The 19,104-nt window shown below is 38.1% G+C and overlaps 3 protein-coding genes across 17 annotated transcripts in view; 1 reads left to right on the top strand and 2 right to left on the bottom strand.

Annotated features, from left to right (window-relative positions):
* The window catches only part of LOC107601128 (ensconsin-like), a 37,332-nt gene extending 33,345 nt beyond the window's left edge, over positions 1-3,987 (top strand). For 12 of the 15 annotated variants that reach the window (XM_016293180.1, XM_016293174.1, XM_016293176.1 and 9 more), the window contains 8 exons: positions 1,084-1,219; positions 1,505-1,718; positions 1,801-1,905; positions 2,019-2,072; positions 2,202-2,274; positions 3,001-3,190; positions 3,280-3,524; positions 3,601-3,987. In XM_016293180.1, the coding sequence (XP_016148666.1) occupies positions 1,084-1,219; positions 1,505-1,718; positions 1,801-1,905; positions 2,019-2,072; positions 2,202-2,274; positions 3,001-3,190; positions 3,280-3,524; positions 3,601-3,608 (1,025 nt within the window). In that variant the 3' untranslated portion in view covers positions 3,609-3,987. The remainder of the gene's footprint in view (positions 1-1,083; positions 1,220-1,504; positions 1,719-1,800; positions 1,906-2,018; positions 2,073-2,201; positions 2,275-3,000; positions 3,191-3,279; positions 3,525-3,600) is intronic. The other 3 variants (XM_016293178.1, XM_016293169.1, XM_016293167.1) reach the window with 3 other exon arrangements.
* Positions 3,988-6,299: 2,312 nt separating this feature from the next.
* On the bottom strand, positions 6,300-10,232 carry LOC107601127 (four and a half LIM domains protein 1-like). The gene is made up of 5 exons (XM_016293164.1): positions 10,000-10,232; positions 9,745-9,922; positions 9,498-9,667; positions 8,346-8,532; positions 6,300-6,932 (listed from the first exon to the last, which is right to left on the bottom strand). The coding sequence occupies exons 1-5, from the start codon at positions 10,228-10,230 to the stop codon at positions 6,778-6,780; spliced, it is 921 nt and encodes a 306-aa protein (XP_016148650.1). The 5' UTR covers positions 10,231-10,232; the 3' UTR covers positions 6,300-6,777.
* Positions 10,233-10,277: 45 nt separating this feature from the next.
* Positions 10,278-17,190, bottom strand: LOC107601089 (four and a half LIM domains protein 5-like). The gene is made up of 3 exons (XM_016293110.1): positions 16,990-17,190; positions 10,494-10,690; positions 10,278-10,334 (listed from the first exon to the last, which is right to left on the bottom strand). Exons 1-3 carry the CDS (start codon positions 17,075-17,077, stop codon positions 10,278-10,280), a joined length of 342 nt encoding a protein of 113 aa, XP_016148596.1. The 5' UTR covers positions 17,078-17,190.
* Positions 17,191-19,104: the final 1,914 nt, after the last annotated feature.

Below are 19,104 nucleotides of genomic sequence, written 5' to 3'. Positions count from 1 at the left end.
TCGTATGAGGGGATCTCTCTTCAACCACCACGCTATTACAAGAGAAAGGTATTGATAATCACAACATGTTGGACGTGATCCTTCTGTTATAAAAAGGAGCGATTTTTAAACTAAATTGAAATACTTGCCTGCCGTTAAGGCGATGGATATAGGCTAAGCAACTAATCACAAGCATTATCCGGCTCCGCTCCTCCCGACCGCAGACGCAGGTTTACAAGCCACTTTTTCCAGTGTTTTTCAGTCAAATTCTTGAATTTACCCCCCTTATGAGCAACACATTTTTGTACACGATAAAAGCTTCTTGTGGTTTCTCGGTTTGTCCGATTTGAGCATCCATAGACAATGCAAAATGCTGGCATTTTGAGTTTCTGCTAGTGATTTCTATGGAGAAAAATCACTTCCTGCCCTCCAGCTGCATTTCGCGCATCATCAGAATCACGTGATTGCAAACAACCTATTGTTGATTGTAAATTCTAACTAGAATTTAATTTTGTAGTTTAATTGACATTTCTCTCAGGATCAATGGGAAAAATTTAAATTATGAATTTAAAGTGTGAAGTTTATCAGAAATTTTGTTGAAGATGAAGCATGATGGGTTTCAGTACAGTACTGCATTTCAGACTCCCCTTAATGTACCTTACAGCACATATAAGATCCTCTGCCAAGTGCTACATTCATGATGATGAAGAAGGTCATTTCTTTCATCTAATGTTTAATAGGAAATAAGCTTTGAAAATGATTCATCTTTTTACTGCTTCCTGCCTTTGCCAAATGTCTGGCCAAAACAAAGCCTTTGAGTTATTACAGCAGCAAACCAACACCTTTTGTGTAATGAATGCCTTTAGGTACCTACTAACAAGGTCAGATGCTGCTGGGGTTACTGAGTTTGTATACAGTGTGCAGGGTTATCCTTGAGACGCAGTGCCCTCTGCTGGAAACATAAATCTATTATAATTTTACTTTGTGAAAGAGACTTTCCCTGTCAATGCATTCTATTGTTTATTATTATAGAAAAAAGTAATTCATTAACTATAAATAATTGCAAAGTTAATATTAATATGCGTAATGTATATGTGTTTACAGAATCCAGTTCCAAAGCTGTCGCAGGAAATAACTCTGCTGCAGAGGCTTCTAAGATCCTGATGGAAAACCGACGTCTAGCACGCGAGCAGAAAGAGAAAGAAGAGCAACTCCGCATACAGAAAGAAGAAGAGGAGAGGTGTGTTTATTTGATAAGCTTCAGTGTTGTTTCAGTGTCAGGAACCTGCTTTGACACTACTATGCACACGATTCTCCTTTGACTACTTCCGAATATACTAGCCAAATAATATATAAGTATTATGATCTTAAACCTACAATTACTCAGGAGAATCAGAACAAAAACACTGACATTAGTTTGTAGTCGTATTCTTGTTTTTCTTGTTTGTAAGAGCAGGCTTGTTGTGCAGTCATTAAAGCTGAAGTGATCATCAGCTTGGTGTGTTAAAACTATTTACTTTTGAAGTGCCAGAGGCCCTGAGGTATCATGTCTCGACAGGCTGAGGAAAGAGGAGGAGAAGAGACTGGCGGAGGAGGAGCGCTTGAGGCGTGCAGAGGAGGAGAAGAGGCTTGCGGAGGAGAGGAAGAGAGAAGAGGAGGAGCAGGCTCTTATAGCAGAGGAGGAGAGACAGCGAATGGAGCAGGAGGAGCAGCAAAGACAGGCCGAGCTAGATAAAGAGGTGCGTTGACCGTCCTCTTGCACAGAAACCCCAATAGAGCTGCTCTGTTTGAATAATTGACTCCTTGCTTATTCAATGGCAGCGCGAGGAGGCTGAAGCAAAGGCTCAAGAGGAAGCAGAGAGGCAGCGTCAGGAGAGAGCACGCATTATGCAACAGAACCAACAGGAGCGCATGGAGAGAAAGAAGGTAAACGGCAACGCCATCACATGACACTGACACTTACACAATTTGAATTTAAGGTAGCAGCTGTAGTTTAAAGAATCGTGCAAGTTGCTTCAATGTTCTGTCTCCATCTGCAGAGAATTGAAGAAATTATGAAGAGAACCAGAAAAACAGACCAAATCGATTTTAAGGCAAGTTTACCAGCTTTCATTTTATAGCCTATGGCTTGTTATATAGAATTGAGGCATGATGTATCTGCGTGTTACGCATCATTTCAACTCCCAAGCAGTTACTTATGTTGTGTCTGTGTGTTCTCTCAGAGTAATGATGAGAAAGACATTCCTGATGAAGATGGAGAGGAGGCTGAGGACCAAATAAACTGTGAAAATAAGGGTCAGTTTATGCCAGAAATGGCAGAATATTATTTTGTTGGCAACAACAGTGAGTTTCTATGTAGCAGATGACTAATGGTTCACTGACAAGCAAGTGACAAGTTATAGGAGAATTGCTGAAATGAAACTGAACACCTGCTTTACACAGTATTTACAAAAAATGTACTAAGCAAATTCAAAAAGACAGCCAATGCTGAAAGTCACAAGATATAATCTCTCACTATATGTAACATACTGCTGCACAATACTGGAAAAACTGACATTGCAATATTATATATTATACATATTGCAAAAACTCTTTGGGTGTGTCTTGACTCAATCAATTTGGCTTTAAAATAATTATAATTTGTATTGTGATTTTTATTATTTAATAAAGCCATTGAGCTGTCATTTTGACAAAAAGCTCCAGGAATCCTATAAAGTTTCTGTTTTGCCGAACCAATTTATAAATGCTTCTCATGACAAATCTGTTGAAATGAATGGCGCAGTGCATGTAGAGAATAAAGCAGCATTTGCTGCAAACTGAAGCCATTGAAAACACCATAACATGAGCTGCTTGTGTGTAAATGAACACAGTGCTGCGCCTCACTCTGAGCCTATGTTTATTTAATTAGATCACACCCTTTGCAGTTTGATAATCACACTAAGACATGTCACAATTTTATTTCAATATATTGTGAATCCCTAATGTAGGACTGAATAATTAATCTGTCTCATTCAAATTTAGAGAATGAGGCTGTTGAATCAGAGCAGAATGCCAAGAAGACAGAGCCATCAGACTCTCAGGAGCATCACTTATCTGTGGAGGAGCCAGTCACAGAGCAAGTCGGGCCAGTTATTAGTATGAACACACGAACAGATGTGGACAACAAAGAGAACAGCAATGGACCCAGCACAGAGGATCCCTCAGTGGACAGGTACAAAAATGACTTCATTTACTCTAGTTTCATCTGGGTTACACTAGTGGTGCATATGTCAACTTTTACATTTGTGCTTTAATCTCCAGCAGCCCACCTCCTAAGTCCTGTCTGATGGAGGGCTCAGAGTTTGTGAACGAGGACTCTAAAGTGAACCTGGTGCAAGGGTTGAATGGTAAAGGAGGATCCTGGAGCTTCGAGGAGCTGATTGATCTGGGTGTTCATGCGAAGAGCAAACCCCTGATGGACGATGGGAGCCCTGAGGGCCCTAGAGTGGCCTTCGATGAGAAAACCTGCTCAATTCATCCAGCCCAGCCCATTGAAGCCCTGTCTGGTAAGGGCTTTTTACTCTCAAGTCTTCTGAATGGTGTTTATATTGATTTTACCTCATGTTTCTCTTGTTCTCTCAGAGATGTGAATGCGCAGGTCTGTCTAAGGCCTGCTGATTATTGCACTCCGTGAGTCACGTCCAGCTGAGCCTCAGAGTGTCAGCGCTCAGACTCGTCTGGACAGCCAGGGAAAGCGCACAGTGCTGCACAGCCTCTGCAGATAATAGACGGATAAGGCAAGAAAAAATAAAGAGAAGTTGGATGTTACAAGCTAAAGAAATGCTTCAGGGAAAATGATAGATTCCTTCAGTGTGCTTGCTTCGTTTATCAGCTCTACATCTTTATAATATTGACATCAGGATTAGTTTTTTTCCATACATTTCTTAAATGTTTTTTGTTTTGTTTTGTTTGTCTTTTAAATGTGGAGACAACTTATTTATTCATGCGGCTTCTTCACATTTAAACGACTGCTGTCTCTTGACGGTTACCACGTGCACTTTTTTGCTAAATTCACGTAGGTTCACGTGGCACATATGAATTCGTTATAGCTTCAACTTTAGCGTTTTGTTGAATAATCTGGTTGGTCGAGTCAGTGTGAAGCATTTTGAAAAAGGAAACTCTCACATATCTTCAGCTGACATTGGTTCCAGTCACAGACGAACTAATTAAAACCCTGTGTCTGAACTGTTGAGCAGAGCTCAGGAATGTGATCCAACATAGAAGCATGAGGTTAGACGGGCTGCTAGTGCAGCAACTCTCCTGTTCTGATGTGCTTTTAATGTGACCTCAGGATATTTTCCTCTAAGCTTCTGTTTCTCCTCTCTAAAGGCATAAACATCACCACTGTATAGTGTTTAACACTATATCCCCTGTGCAACAACTTAAGCATTCCTACTGTGTAACACTTGTAGATAGCAAATCTCTCTCGAGATGTTTCATTAAAACCGTTAACCAGACTGATTCTAATTCAAATGGAGTGCAAACATGTTCATACTGCCTTGAGCTCTGAGATTGAAGGATGATGGGGCTCAATGCAGACTGATGTAACACTTTTGTTTAATGAGGTTTTTATGTTCGTTCCTGTTCTATAGTAAATACCTGTATTGTTGATATCCTGTTCTGCCTGTACATAAATATGACTAGTTAGCAAATATCTAATTTAAGTGACCCTCAATATGTCTGCATGAATCTATCTGCTAATATATTGCATAACATAACACAGAGAATTACTGTAACTCCTACTTGCACACTTTCTGCATGTTTCTGTTCCCTGGAGTTTGAGGAAACGTGTTCCAGTGGCTAAACTTGAATGAGTTCATATTCTCCAATGCCCAAAGTCCCCTCAGGGTTGTACTGTACTATCAGGTCCTGATGTTTCCTCGTGTATATACAGTTACTGTTAGTCCTCGCATCCATTCATGGCCTGAATAATCACAATAAATTTAGTTATCTCTTTAAAAATGCATAAATATATATTTAAAACTCTTCTAAGTATTATGTAATCAGTATTAGGCTGTCTGGCTATTCTTGTGGTTGGGAATAAGAGCTAGGCAGCAGGTTAGTGTACTGTATAGTGTGGTACAGCACTGTACTGTAAGAAAAGCTGTTGCTAATCTAACAGGCCAGATGTAACAAACTACACCGCACTAGCACGCGTTTTTGAACAGAGTGTGAAGTGAGTTGGAAAAAAGAATGTGAACTGAGGGTTACAAGCGAAGTCAAGAGGGCTATTTGATTATGAAGCTGCTTTGAGTTTGAACAGGGATGTTTGCAGAGAATCCATTAAGCATGTTGCCTCTCATTGAGGTTGAGAATTGCGATTTACATTTGCAGCTAGAGGATTTAGGGGAAGTGTGATTTGGCATATGACTGCGGATTCAAATGTCCAGACTGATTGGCCTCCATATGCTTGAAGAGTTCAGTTGGCTTTGTGTACTGTAGTTGTGTAAAATGTTGTTTCCTTTTGAAATATTATTCACAGACCAGTTAAAGGCCACAAAGCTTAAAGAAACAGTTGAGTCGAGTTTGTGGTTAACTGACAAGTAAATTTTCCTTATTTGTATCATTCCATCCACATTTAGAAATACTGTAGATCCCTCAATATGTATTTAATGTTCTTCTATTATTTTATATGCAACCGCTTTCTGTGATTTTTATCTTTTGTTGTATAATAGTCACTTTCTTGCTTTTGGACTCAGGCTCTTAAGACTCCAGTGGAAAAGTGTTTGTGGAGGTTAGAAGTGACCAGCACTCATTGAGATCATTGGGATTCCCTCGGTTTTGGCCATTTATACTCATAACACTTTACATTTCCAAAATTGCTTCATGGTGTGGTGTAGCCCCAATCATTGAGGCGTGTGTGTATGTGTTAGTTGCGTTTGCTTTCGTAATACACGAACACAGCCACTTTCAGACGAGTTTACTCTAATGCAGATGTTTCCACTAATGGGACCTTTAGAGCCCTTTGCGCTTTATACATCAGAACTAAAACTGCTCTTTAATGTTGAGTACTCAATACAGGGGTAGAATAGGACTGTGCCTTAGATGCTGAATGGGCTGTATTTTATTTTCATATATTAATACCTTAACGTGTCACGTGAGCTTACCTCGGATATGACAATCAATCTCCTCGAACAGGCTCATGAATGGGATCTGCTTTTGTTTGAGCAGTTTCTTGTTTTGAAATAACCCTGACCCCAAATTATATTTGTAAATATATCTAAAGTGTACTGGGAAAATATAAATTGTTAAAATAAAGTTTTGGAAGATAAATGTTTGGAGTCATTTATTATTTTATGCTCAATGGTTTGAATCTGTTCATTAGTTTGTCTCTCTTTTCATTCATATTAACAGAATGACTTGCATAAAAACATTTCAAAGGCATTATCCAGAAACTAATCAAACATTTTTTCCACAAAGCAAAATGAGTTTACTAAATGCATGTTGTATTCCTATTGTAACATCACACAGTTTCACCATAGCTTTGCAACAACTGAAGCTTAAAATGCATTGTTAGGTTTGTAAATCCAGCGATTGCATTTATGATTGCAGTAATATGTTTTGCATAAGAAAAGCCCTTCATATAGCACTCATTATCTGCTCCAAGAACTTGATGAAAATAATCTCAATCTTCCAGTGATTTATCAATGCGAACACCCTCACTGGTTTCTCTTAACTTGAACACTCAAAGCTTTGCGAGATTTCAACTCATTTCATAATTTCTATCTTAATTGCTCATTAATCAGCTGTATCAGGCCCTCACAGCTTTTTGGCACAGTCAGGGCAGTAGATGTCATTTCCGTTAATGACAAAGCGCTTGTGGGCCATGGAGAGGGAGCATTTTTTGCAATTAAAGCAGTATTCATGCCAGGTTTTGTCCTCGTAGTTCACCACGTTGGTCCCTCTGCCAAATCCTGGAACACAGAAAGACAATGAATTACCCTTGTGTCGTTCCAAACCCGTAAGAACTTTGCTCATCTTCAGAGCAATGTCCTTGCTACCTTTCTGAGCCTTGAACGTGTCAGAAAGCTCTCAGATTTCATCAAAAGTATCTTAATTTGTGTTCTGAAGATGAATGAAGGTCTTACAGGTTTGGAATGACATGAGGGTGCGTAATTAATGACAGAATTAAAATGTTTGGGTGAACTAACCCTTTAATGTATTGTAGAGTAAGTGTTACAAGGGGAAGTCGTGGCCTAATGGTTAGAAGGTTGCGGGTTCGAGTCTCGTACCGGCAGGGATTGTAGGTGGGGGGAGTGAATGTACAGCACTCTCTTCCACCTTCAATACCACGACTGAGGTGCCCTTGAGCAAGGCACCGAACCCCCAACTGCTCCCCGGGCACCGCAGCATAAATGGCTGCCCACTGCTCCGGGGGTGTGTTCACGGTGTGTATGTGTGTTCACTGCGGTGTGTGTGCACTTTGGATGGGTAAATGCAGAGCACTAATTCTGAGTATGGGTCACCATACTTGGCCACATGTCACGTCACGTCACTTCACTTCACAAGTTTTCTGTAATTGTGGGGAAAAAAAGAATTCTTTAATACTGGGACAGATTTGCAGATTATACCTGTAATGGGATTTTGACATCCAGAGCATTTCTTGGCCACATCAGCCTTATAGCAGTTCACACAGTAGAACTGATCTTCATGGGCCGTGAAACGAGCTCCAGCCAGAGGTTTCTTGCACGTGTTACACACAAAGCACTCAGAGTGCCAGGGCTGGTCCTGATAGGTGATTCCACCACTGCTAATAGCCTGATTATTAGGACAGATCAGACAAAAGTACAGAGGCTTCAGAACATGCCTGATAGGAATGGTTAGTTCTTATCTTCTGAATTTGATTGTCTGTGTGCCGTTTCAAGAGTCGTTCATTCAACCGACACAAGATGAGCAACAGTTAACTCTGCAATGACTTAATTTACTACAAAGCAAAATAGAGTTCCATGTATACTAGGCTATAGGAAAATCATTTTTGGTTTTACAAGAACACTTCAAACCTCATGTTTAATTTAACATGTTGATTGCTGTTTCTCTGTAAACATTTGTGAAATTTACTAGCAATAGTAATAGATTGTAATAGTGAAAGTTTGTGTTCAGTGAGGCGTTTTTTATGCATTAAACTGATCAAAAGATTTTTTTTTTTTTATGGAACATTTAAAAGAACATTTATTTATCAAAGAGTCCTGAAAAACAAAGTGTATCAAGGTTTTCATTTAAATATGAAGCACAACCCTTGTACGTCACGTCACTTCACTTCACAAGTTTTCTGTAATTGTGGGGAAAAAAAGAATTCTTTAATACTGGGACAGATTTGCAGATTATACCTGTAATGGGATTTTGACATCCAGAGCATTTCTTGGCCACATCAGCCTTATAGCAGTTCACACAGTAGAACTGATCTTCATGGGCCGTGAAACGAGCTCCAGCCAGAGGTTTCTTGCACGTGTTACACACAAAGCACTCAGAGTGCCAGGGCTGGTCCTGATAGGTGATTCCACCACTGCTAATAGCCTGATTATTAGGACAGATCAGACAAAAGTACAGAGGCTTCAGAACATGCCTGATAGGAATGGTTAGTTCTTGTCTTCTGAATTTGATTGTCTGTGTGCCGTTTCAAGAGTCGTTCATTCAACCGACACAAGATGAGCAACAGTTAACTCTGCAATGACTTCATTTACTACAAAGCAAAATAGAGTTCCATGTATACTAGGCTATAGGAAAATAATTTTTGGTTTTACAAGAACACTTCAAACCTCATGTTTAATTTAACATGTTGATTGCTGTTTCTCTGTAAACATTTGTGAAATTTACTAGCAATAGTAATAGATTGTAATAGTGAAAGTTTGTGTTCAGTGAGGCGTTTTTTATGCATTAAACTGATCCAAAGATTTTTTTTATTTTTTATGGAACATTTAAAAGAACATTTATTTATCAAAGAGTCCTGAAAAACAAAGTGTATCAAGGTTTTCATATAAATATGAAGCACAACCGTTGTCAACATTGATAAAATTGTTACATGAAATGTTTCAGCAAATCGGCATACATGAATGATTTCTGAAGGATCATGTGATGCTGAAGACTGGAATGATGATCCTGAAAATTCAGCTATGCATCACAGGAATTAAATTACACTAGAATATATTCAAATAGAAAACAGTTACTTTAAATTGCAAAAATATTTTACAATATTACACTTTTTACTGTATTTTTGATCAAATAAATGCAGCCTTGATGCACATGAGAGACTTTTTTCAAAAACATTAAAATCTTACCAACCCCAAAATTCGAAGTAATTTGTTTGCCACGTACCCGTATAATAGTTTGCATCAAAATTAATTTTGCAATAATGGCCGTCTGACTGTGCATTATGCCTGAATTTGTACTGCACCGTAATAGCCGCAAACACTAAAGTTGTGTTTCTGTTCCATCTATGAAGTCTTTCAACAGTGCAGTCCTTCAGTATACGGTTTACTGACCTCTTTGCAGCGGGCACAGTTCTTGGCAAACTTCTTCTCATGGCAGGCAGTGCAGTACATATCATCACCCTTGGTCAGGAAGCTCTGGCTGCGGATTGGCTGCTTGCACTCAAAGCAGATGAAACACTCTTCATGCCAGACTTTATGCTTGTACTCCACATTCTTAGATCCTACAGAGAAACACCAGAACTTTGCTGTCATTTACAACACATTTTGTGTGGGAAAAAAGGTGTTTATGTGCACACACCTGGCGTAATCACTTTGTAGCAGCCCTGGCAGCGAGGCGATCCGTCACGGTCTCCACACTTCCCACACATGATCTTGCCATCGTCTTTGGCAGCAAAAGACTCATTGACCAGCGGCTTGTAGCACTTGGCACAGCGGAAGCAGCCCTCGTGCCAGTGGCGGTTCTTATGGGTCAGCTCCTGGATAGAAAGCACTGTTAGCTCTGCACAATGTAAAATGCTCTTTAAAAGGATTTTTCTTCATTCAACACCCCCACCTTTGCATCAGCACCTATAGGTTTGCGACACTCGGCGCAGGTGTTGGCGCAGAGCTTGTCGAAGCAGCGCACGCACACTGGCTTGTCGTCTTTCTTGACGTACTTCTTGCCCTGCAGGTTGTCTCTGCAGTAGAAGCAGTCGAAACGATCGGTCATGGTGGAGCTCAGATAGCTGTGGGGGCCTGCAGGGACAAAACAAATGCAAAATATAAAACTGACTGCCAAAACCATACGTTTATAACATGTAATTTTTTTTTAAACAAATCATATTAGAATCGTCAAATTAGGATGAGAGTATCAATGGTTCTGCGAGGCAAGATATGATGACTTTTCATCTGAACAGTTTGAACAATTTGGTGGTTAAATGATTCATTCCCACTCAGCAAAAAATAAATAAATGAAATAAAAAATCTAATATATTCTTCCATTTTAAACTACACAAAATATATATTTCCTAAAATATTAAATTATATTTACATAAATAGGTTTTGTACCAATATATTATTGCCATTTGCATCAGCACCTATAGGTTTGCGACACTCGGCGCAGGTGTTGGCGCAGAGCTTGTCGAAGCAGCGCACGCACACTGGCTTGTCGTCTTTCTTGACGTACTTCTTGCCCTGCAGGTTGTCTCTGCAGTAGAAGCAGTCGAAACGATCGGTCATGGTGGAGCTCAGATAGCTGTGGGGGCCTGCAGGGACAAAACAAATGCAAAATATAAAACTGACTGCCAAAACCATACGTTTATAACATGTAATTTTTTTTTTAAACAAATCATATTAGAATCGTCAAATTAGGATGAGAGTATCAATGGTTCTGCGAGGCAAGATATGATGACTTTTCATCTGAACAGTTTGAACAATTTGGTGGTTAAATGATTCATTCCCACTCAGCAAAAAATAAATAAATGAAATAAAAAATCTAATATATTCTTCCATTTTAAACTACACAAAATATATATTTCCTAAAATATTAAATTATATTTACATAAATAGGTTTTGTATCAATATATTATTGCCATTTTTTCAATATATGGAGGGCAAAATAATGTTTTTAAAATGTAAAAACATATATGCTATATTTATTTTGCCCTCTGTATATTTAAATCCAAGAAAATACATTCACATACATCCAAAAAAAATGGAAATGTATGTTTTGCCCCTGAAATACATTTTGAAATATATTTTGGTATGTGATATAACCTAAATTTGTGGTCTCTCCCACTCCATGCCACACCTACAGTGATGAGAACTGACCTGTACCAGAATATTGGAGCACTTTAACATTCATCATTTTGTTCTACAGTACTGATCAAGTAGAGACTACATGATTCTCTCTCTATTCAGTGCTACATGTTCTTTAAAGTGTCTAGTGATTATTATAATATATCAAGTCACCGCAAGAGGCCAGTATAACGCAATAACAAGAATTGGCTAAAGGAACTGATTTGACTGGGAGGGACTTTTAAATGAACTTCAGGAATTACAGATTTCGATTACAGATTATGTTTTCTAAATACTCTTGAAATAACTGAGAGGCCACATGGACAGCTACTCTTTTATATAGATCATAAAAAGTGTTGCACTTAGCACTGATCAGCACATATAGCCAATAGTCCTGACTTAAATTGACCAGTGTCCCTTGGGATGCAAGATATTGTTAGGATGTTAAATGTTTTGACTGCACGTCTGCATCTGTTGTAAACACAGTTTAGCAACCGCATGCCAAACAACTTAGGAAAGTCTGCTTGAAAAGCCAGAGGCCAAATCACTCCACAGATGTGGCCACCAACACTTCACCTCTGATAGTGCCAAAGCTGAATTTTCTAGATGTTGATAAATGAAGCTGTATTTTTAGAGTACAGACTCATTCTTACCAGTCAACATCCTATTGTTAGCCCTTATAAGTAAATATAGTCGTCGTTATGGTTACATTCATTAAATTCTACTTATTCAATCAAAACGATAACATGATTCTTGAAACGAAACGGGTCAGAAATGCAACGTGGAAGTGAAAAAAAGTCTAAAAATCTAAGTTTCCCCCACTGAGTTGACATTCTAACATTTGATTCCAATGTTCCCAACAATGACGATTAATATTAGTGAATGATGTGACAGAAATTCCACAGATTAAGCCTTGACCTAAAATTGTATAGTATATCCTAATATAGAACAAAATACTGCCAAAGAGAAGACAATCTGGGTGAAACTTCCAACACAACTGAATCTGTGGAAAAGACATCTAGATTCAGTAAGTCTATTTAGTAATGCCAGTTTCCTGCGTTCTCTCCTCTGACTTCAGATGTATACAAGCATTAGTGTTGTGGCTTCTGGGAACTGAAAGATCAGTATGCTCAATCCTTAAGCCTTTTGGGATACCGTCCATCAGCTGTTCATTTTTAGCTAGCTCTGTCAGAGTGTTATCAAATGGGCCACTTTGTCCCAAAGCGAAGAGCAAATGCTGCTCAAAAGGTCAACGCGAGATCAGATTCAGCCATGCGGAGAACAGTAACCACATTAAAGCAAACATTGATTGATGCACCTATATTTGACACTAACAAATGTAGTCCAAATAAATCATGAGAAAAGACTCTGATTGTGTTGAATCGATGAATTAGCTTGAGCACTATCTTGACTTAGACTAAAGTGGTCTAGATTAAGACCACATTCATACAGCTGCTACCTGAGCTCACCATCAAAAGTACACAGATAAAGAAATATTTGCTACATTGGGTTATACCAGGCTAGCTAAGATTGTCTGATACTGATATTGCACAGGCCTTCAAATAAGATAAATATAGTTCTATACTGGAAATATTAAACAAACGTTACTGGAAACCCCTCTAAATACATGCAAAGCCAATGCATTTTCATATACAAATCACATATGGGCATACCAAATCACAAAACAACATATACACCACCATTCGAAAGTTTGGGGTTGTTAAAAATGTTACATGTTTTTGAAAGAAATCTCGTATACTCACCAAATCTGCTTTTATTTGATGCAGTAAAAACAGTAATATCTTACGTAATAATATTACGATTTAAAATAACTGTTTTCTATTTTAAAATGTCATTTATTCATGTGATACAAAGCTGAATTGACAGCATTATCACCATTCTAATATGCTGATTTGTTGCTCAAGCAACATTTCTTATCATCAATGTTTAAAAAAAATATATACTGAAACCAATTTTTTTGAATAGTAGTGAAAGTTCAGCTATAAACCATATCCAGCAAAAGAAGTGCCAATGGATGCACATGAGGAGAATCACCAGAAAGCTTTATGTCTGTACATCTTTACCTGAGTGCCTGTGGAAAGTCATATCTGCTTTCAGGAAATACAGGAAATCCTTGAGGAAATGAAAGATGGAAAGATGGATGGAGAGAACCAAACAGCCAGAGTGTTACAGGGGAACTCCACTCTTCTCTTCGAGTTATTTGTCATATATACAACCCCAGCTGCCCCTTAAAACCTACCCCCTGCCCCCAGTTGCCCACCACACCCATGGCCTGTCCTCCCAAACCCAACAATCCCAACCAAAGCATCAGCTGCCCTCTCCATGTTAGGCTATGCTGCAAAAGATAAGTGAAGGGGAGGGGAGTCAGAGAGAGGGAACTGAATTCATCTGAATTCCTTGCTTGTGACATCAGAGAGCAGAATAAAGGGATTTTCACAGCCTTTCATTGGATCTGGTGGATCGGAGAGGCTTGAGGTTTTGTGCTTGTTCTGAAACGGATTAGTTACTTAAGGGCCATTCCAGTACTTTATGAGTTCACCTAGAACTACTTTGTTTATCAGTGCTTATATTGTGAAATAAACTTTGTATTGCTTTTGGCTTGTCTGTTTAAACAATAGAAACTGGGAATCAGGGAAAAGTGGACACTGAAAGATTCATTGCTTCTCAAATGCCACGTCTCAAGGGTTTTAAGAGGAAGCTATCACACACACACACAAGTGTAACTGACCTCAGATGCCTTTGATACTCACTATGAACTGGACTTTTGACCATTTGAGCTAAACCGTGTTTGTAATAAAACGGAGCGCTGTTCTCATTTCGAAAAGTTTTCAGGTTGATTATTGTGATGTATAAAAGACAACTATGCTTCAAGATTCCTGTAGTGACTTACAAATATCTATGACATTATCCCAAAACACACAAATGATTACATACAACTCATTTTGCAGAGTTGAGTAAAGGCTACAGGAACAAATGATTTCCATGAAAGGACTGAAGCCATCTGAACTCACCCACAAACATCTCATCTGGAAGATCAACACTGCAGGACTTCTGGACACATTATTCACACCAAACCGCTGTGCATTTCTATCACTGGCACACACAACAGCCTTCACACTTAAAATATATTTTGAAAAGTAGTAAGTCCTGAGAACAGTGATTCTATCATCAATCGTTTGTAGATGCCACTTGGTCTTATATTTTACATTCCGTCTGGATATTTTAAAATGTGACTTTTTAGAACCTCTATATTATAGAATATGTATGAGGTGTAGAGAAAACGTGTTTTTGTTTGTCTGGATGAAATGTCGTAGAAATGACTCTTTGGTGGTCAGTGTTGACCCAGTGTGGACAATGGAAACAGTGTCCTCTACTAAAGCCTGAAATAGCAAGCTGGCATCATGCACTAAAACAACCCCCTCTCATCTCTTATCTAAACCTGCTAGAGAGCAGATCACAGCTGAAGGCCTGCTACAGGAATCTGCAGACTGTTGGCAAGACCTACGACCTGAAGAATCAACTTGTGAAGAGGATGAGGAAGATACTAACATAAGAGTGGGTCAGTGTTGATGTGAAGGAAAACATTTGCTGTAGGCTCTTGTTCATCTGGATATGATGCATTCGTTGAAGAATGTGAGGTAACAATAAATTGGAAGTTTGGGGCAGTTTGGAAAACAACAGCACTATTATGGCTCATAAAAATGAATGGACCAGAATGGACCATTAATTTGATCTCTCGCCAGAGATCTTGTGCATTTCAGCTTACAAGTGTTACTTGGATTCTGGCATCTATTAAATCTATTCAATTAGGAATGAACCAAGTAAACAAAATAGACAGCTCTGCTTTCAGACTTTCCAGGAATGTGTCTCAAAAGCCTCTCAGTTGCGATAATAAATCCAGCCAATTAATCACAATACTATTCACAGACCAGTGACTCATTTGATGACCGCCCAGAGCTCACACTGTTAGGGAACATGACAACATGTGTGCGGTAGGTCAGCATACCAGTGTTTTCCATCTCATTGACCAAGTACAAGTACAAGTACAAGAAGCAAAAAGACATATGAACCACAACCTGGAGGTGGACATTTTTATAATTATACTAAAAGGACTTTTACTCACTAAAAGTATAAACTATCAATCAGACGGTAAAAGGCATGCAGGAGACTTTGAAACTTTTCCAGCAAAGTTTTCATCATGTAGATATTTTAGAGGTCTTTGAATCTATTTACGTACAGTGGGGTTGATAGGGTTCATATATGTTTACAGTTTAGCTTGAAGTGTGTCACCAATCATAAGTGGAGATCAGGGAGAGCAGTGGAGGACAGGAGAGATGTGGCGCCCCAAGTGGACCGAATGAAGTTGCGCAGTCTACAGAGCCCCGCATTTCCTAATTAGGACCTCCAAAGAAAATGTTGAGTTTTAGACATATACACACACTGACCTAGTGGATTACAAAGTTGAGACTGAGACTGTTCAGCTGAAGTGTTTCCATAACTGATTATACGGTGTGTGGGATCCCCCCCAAAAATTTGTCCTTATATGGCAGGATGATTTCTACGGACACAAACATTCTGTAAAGCCACTTTACTTCTGATGCTTTCAGGTTAAAAAGCCACATGAACAGAGGTGTAATGTGCATGCAGTGTATAAGATACACAGGATGTGAGTCGGATGGAAATGAGAAATGCTTCCAAAGGAAAAATTGCCACAGTATCCTTAATTTTTTTTCCCAAAAACTAGAATAATAATAACATTCATAATAATCATAATACTATTAATTTTTTTAAATCCTGAAGTCAGTTGAAAATTTTTTTTTAAGTGGTTTTATTTAGAAGTCAGTTACTATATAATAGTATTATATTTGATTATAATATAAATAAGAATCCTTGAAGAATAAAATGATCTTCTGCTGGATAAACTGTATTCTGAACAAAATCAAAATAATAACAACAACAATAATAATAATAATAATTAGGGATGCACCGATACCACTTTTTCCAGTACTCGCCCGATACCGATACTTTTATTTTTTTGTGCTTGCCGATACCGAGTACCGATACCAATATTTTTATTGCATTTGTAAAGTTTTTAAATATTGGGTAAAGAAACCAAAAGAGTATGTATAATGTTAGTTGGTTAACTTCATTTATCAAATAGATACATAATAATAACAATAATAATAATTTGTCTATTCAGCAGGATCTTATGTCACTTTTGTAAAGGAGTTTTTTTTCCTGAAGGAGTTTGATCCCAATAAGAATTCCAATAGCATTCCTGACTCTCAAAAAAATTCATGGGACAAACTGCATTAAATTAAATCATTTCCCAAATGCAATAATGTGTTTACAGTATAAAAGTGAAATTCTACAGGTGTGGCTCGGGAAAAATAACCTTTAGGGCAGATTTAGATTTAAGGACTATGCTTAACTTCAGCATTTGTTTGGATATAAGTCGGTCATCTCTTGCACTCATAAACTCAGTTACATAACAAAATAAACAAAAAATTTGATTTATATAGGTTTTGCGAAAACTCACCCTAAACACCATAAAAACACAAATGCTACATATTCTAAAGTTTGTGAAGTCTACCTGTTACCTATTTCAGAAGAAAAATACTGTACCTGGTCATTTAGTCTTCAGACGATCAGTTACTATATTACTAATAAATACATGCATTTCTATTAAAGAATTCCGCAGAAAAAGTTATGCATCTATCTTCCATTATCCCTAGATCACACTTACCAGTGAGCACTGAGTCGCAGCTGTCTGCAGCGGTGGTGATGAGAGACGGTCTCCTCCTTGTCTGCAGGATCACTGGGCTTAAAAACATCCACAAGGGGGAGGGAAAAGGGGAAAAAAAATCAGGATATGATCCAAATACTTTGAGTTCATATCAACAGTGACATCAGACTGGAATTCACTCTGTGCTTAACCAGTTGTGTATAAAAGCCTAAAGAGAAAATAGATATTTAAGTGAGTTGTGATATGTGACATGATTCTGCATGTTTAGTGATTCATTCAGGATATAAATATGAACATGTTTATAGTTTTTAATATTCTACAGTAATGCGTCGCTTCAGATTCTTTATTATTCTAGTAGAACACATTCCCTAAATGCCTGCTTAAAAATACACAGACCACAAAGATTTCAGAGCTTTCAGAGATGATCCAGAGTTATTGTACTGTACATTCTTAAAAGTTCCTTAATGGCATTGATGGTTTCATGAAGAATCTTTAACATCCATGAAAGCTTTACATTCCACAAAATGTTCTACATCAAGGAAAATGGTTCTTTAGATTTTTATGTTCTTCACACTAAGAACTGTTCACTGCAACGTTTTTGGGGAACTATAAATGGTTCAGTGTAAGATCCTGAACACTTGTGTGATATATACAGTGTTGTGGAATTAACAGAGCACTACTGAGGGCACAAATATCATCACCTTTAAACAACTTCCAGCTTGTCATCAGTTCCTGGAGAGCCTCCAAAGACATCAATGACAGCATTAAAGACATCAATGACAGCAGCAGCACATCTATGCTTAGTTATGTCCTGGCACCAGAGACTGAGCCAAACAATCCCCTTCTATAATGTTTTGTTTAGTAATCATTGATAGGAAGACAGGGGGCTAGTTGTTACAAGGGCTATATCTCAGTAAAATTGGGTCAGAAATTCAGTTACGTACATTTTGCTAACTCTATCTTCCAAACAAGCACATTTTTATAATAGCTGTTGAGTAAAAAAAAAGAAGAAGAAAAAAAACCACGCACTGAGACACATTCAGTCAAGTACATAATTACATGATTTTAAAGGTTGAATTGTGTACTCGGAACACCTAGTCTCTGCCTCTATTCAAGGAGTTAAAGAATAGTTTAGAATTGGAGTGAATATGGATTTTTTACCACCCATTAGTGTTCACTTTGCCATGTCACAATATTGATGTCTGAGAAAACGGAGTACTGTGCTTGTGAAGCAGAGAGGCTTTTACCCTTTATTTAGTTGAATATGTGAAGAATAAAAGTCTTCATTCTTAGTTCTGAGATGTGTCTAAGCATGTCTGGTTCATTATAGTGTGGCTGGGTGAAAGTGAAGCTGTGTGTTCCCTTATAAACGGACACAAATCACTTTTTCTGCATTGTTGTTAGACTACGATGTCAATTTTGGACTGGATGTGATTCCAGTGAGGATGTGCTCTTGTTAAGAGTTCTGACCATATAAGGAACATGTTACCTGATCCTTCTTCAGCCTGACCGCTCTTCTGCTCTCCTCAGAACGAGTGAACGAGAGAAACCAAGCTAGAGTGATTCATTAATCAACAGGAATTCAAGTAAATGGTACATGCTAAAAGACCCGTTAAGGGATAGTTCACCCAAAAATGAAAATTAATTACTCACCCTCATGTCGTTCCAAACCCTTCGTTCATCTTCGGAAAACAAATTAAGATGACCCCAGAAACTATCCTAGAAAGGTAGTAAGGACATCGTTAAAATAGTCCATGTGACATCAGTGGTTCAACCTTCATTTTATGAAGCTACGAGAATACTTTTTGTATGCAAAGAAAACAAAAATAATAATTTGTGTTCAGAAGATGAACGAAGGTCTTGCGGGTTTGGAATGACATGAGGGCGAGTGATTAATGACAGAATTTTCATTTTTGGGTGAACTATCCCTTTAAGGAAAAGGTGATTTTTTTTTTCTAGTCCCAAAATCCATGACAATTAAAATAATGTATTTAATATTTATCCAACAAAAAGTTTTGTATGAGAATTGTTTTGAATAAAGAAATGATATTTATATTAAAAAGTCAGCCAGAGTGGTACCTAGGTAAAAACAAAACTTAAAATTATTAACAAGCC

The sequence above is a fragment of the Sinocyclocheilus grahami genome, unplaced genomic scaffold (assembly GCF_001515645.1).
Source record: "Sinocyclocheilus grahami isolate Dianchi unplaced genomic scaffold, SAMN03320097.WGS_v1.1 scaffold299.1, whole genome shotgun sequence".
NCBI classification, from domain to species: domain Eukaryota; kingdom Metazoa; phylum Chordata; class Actinopteri; order Cypriniformes; family Cyprinidae; genus Sinocyclocheilus; species Sinocyclocheilus grahami.
The sequence above is the reverse complement of the archived record's forward strand: the minus strand, read 5'-3'. Positions and strand labels throughout refer to the sequence as shown.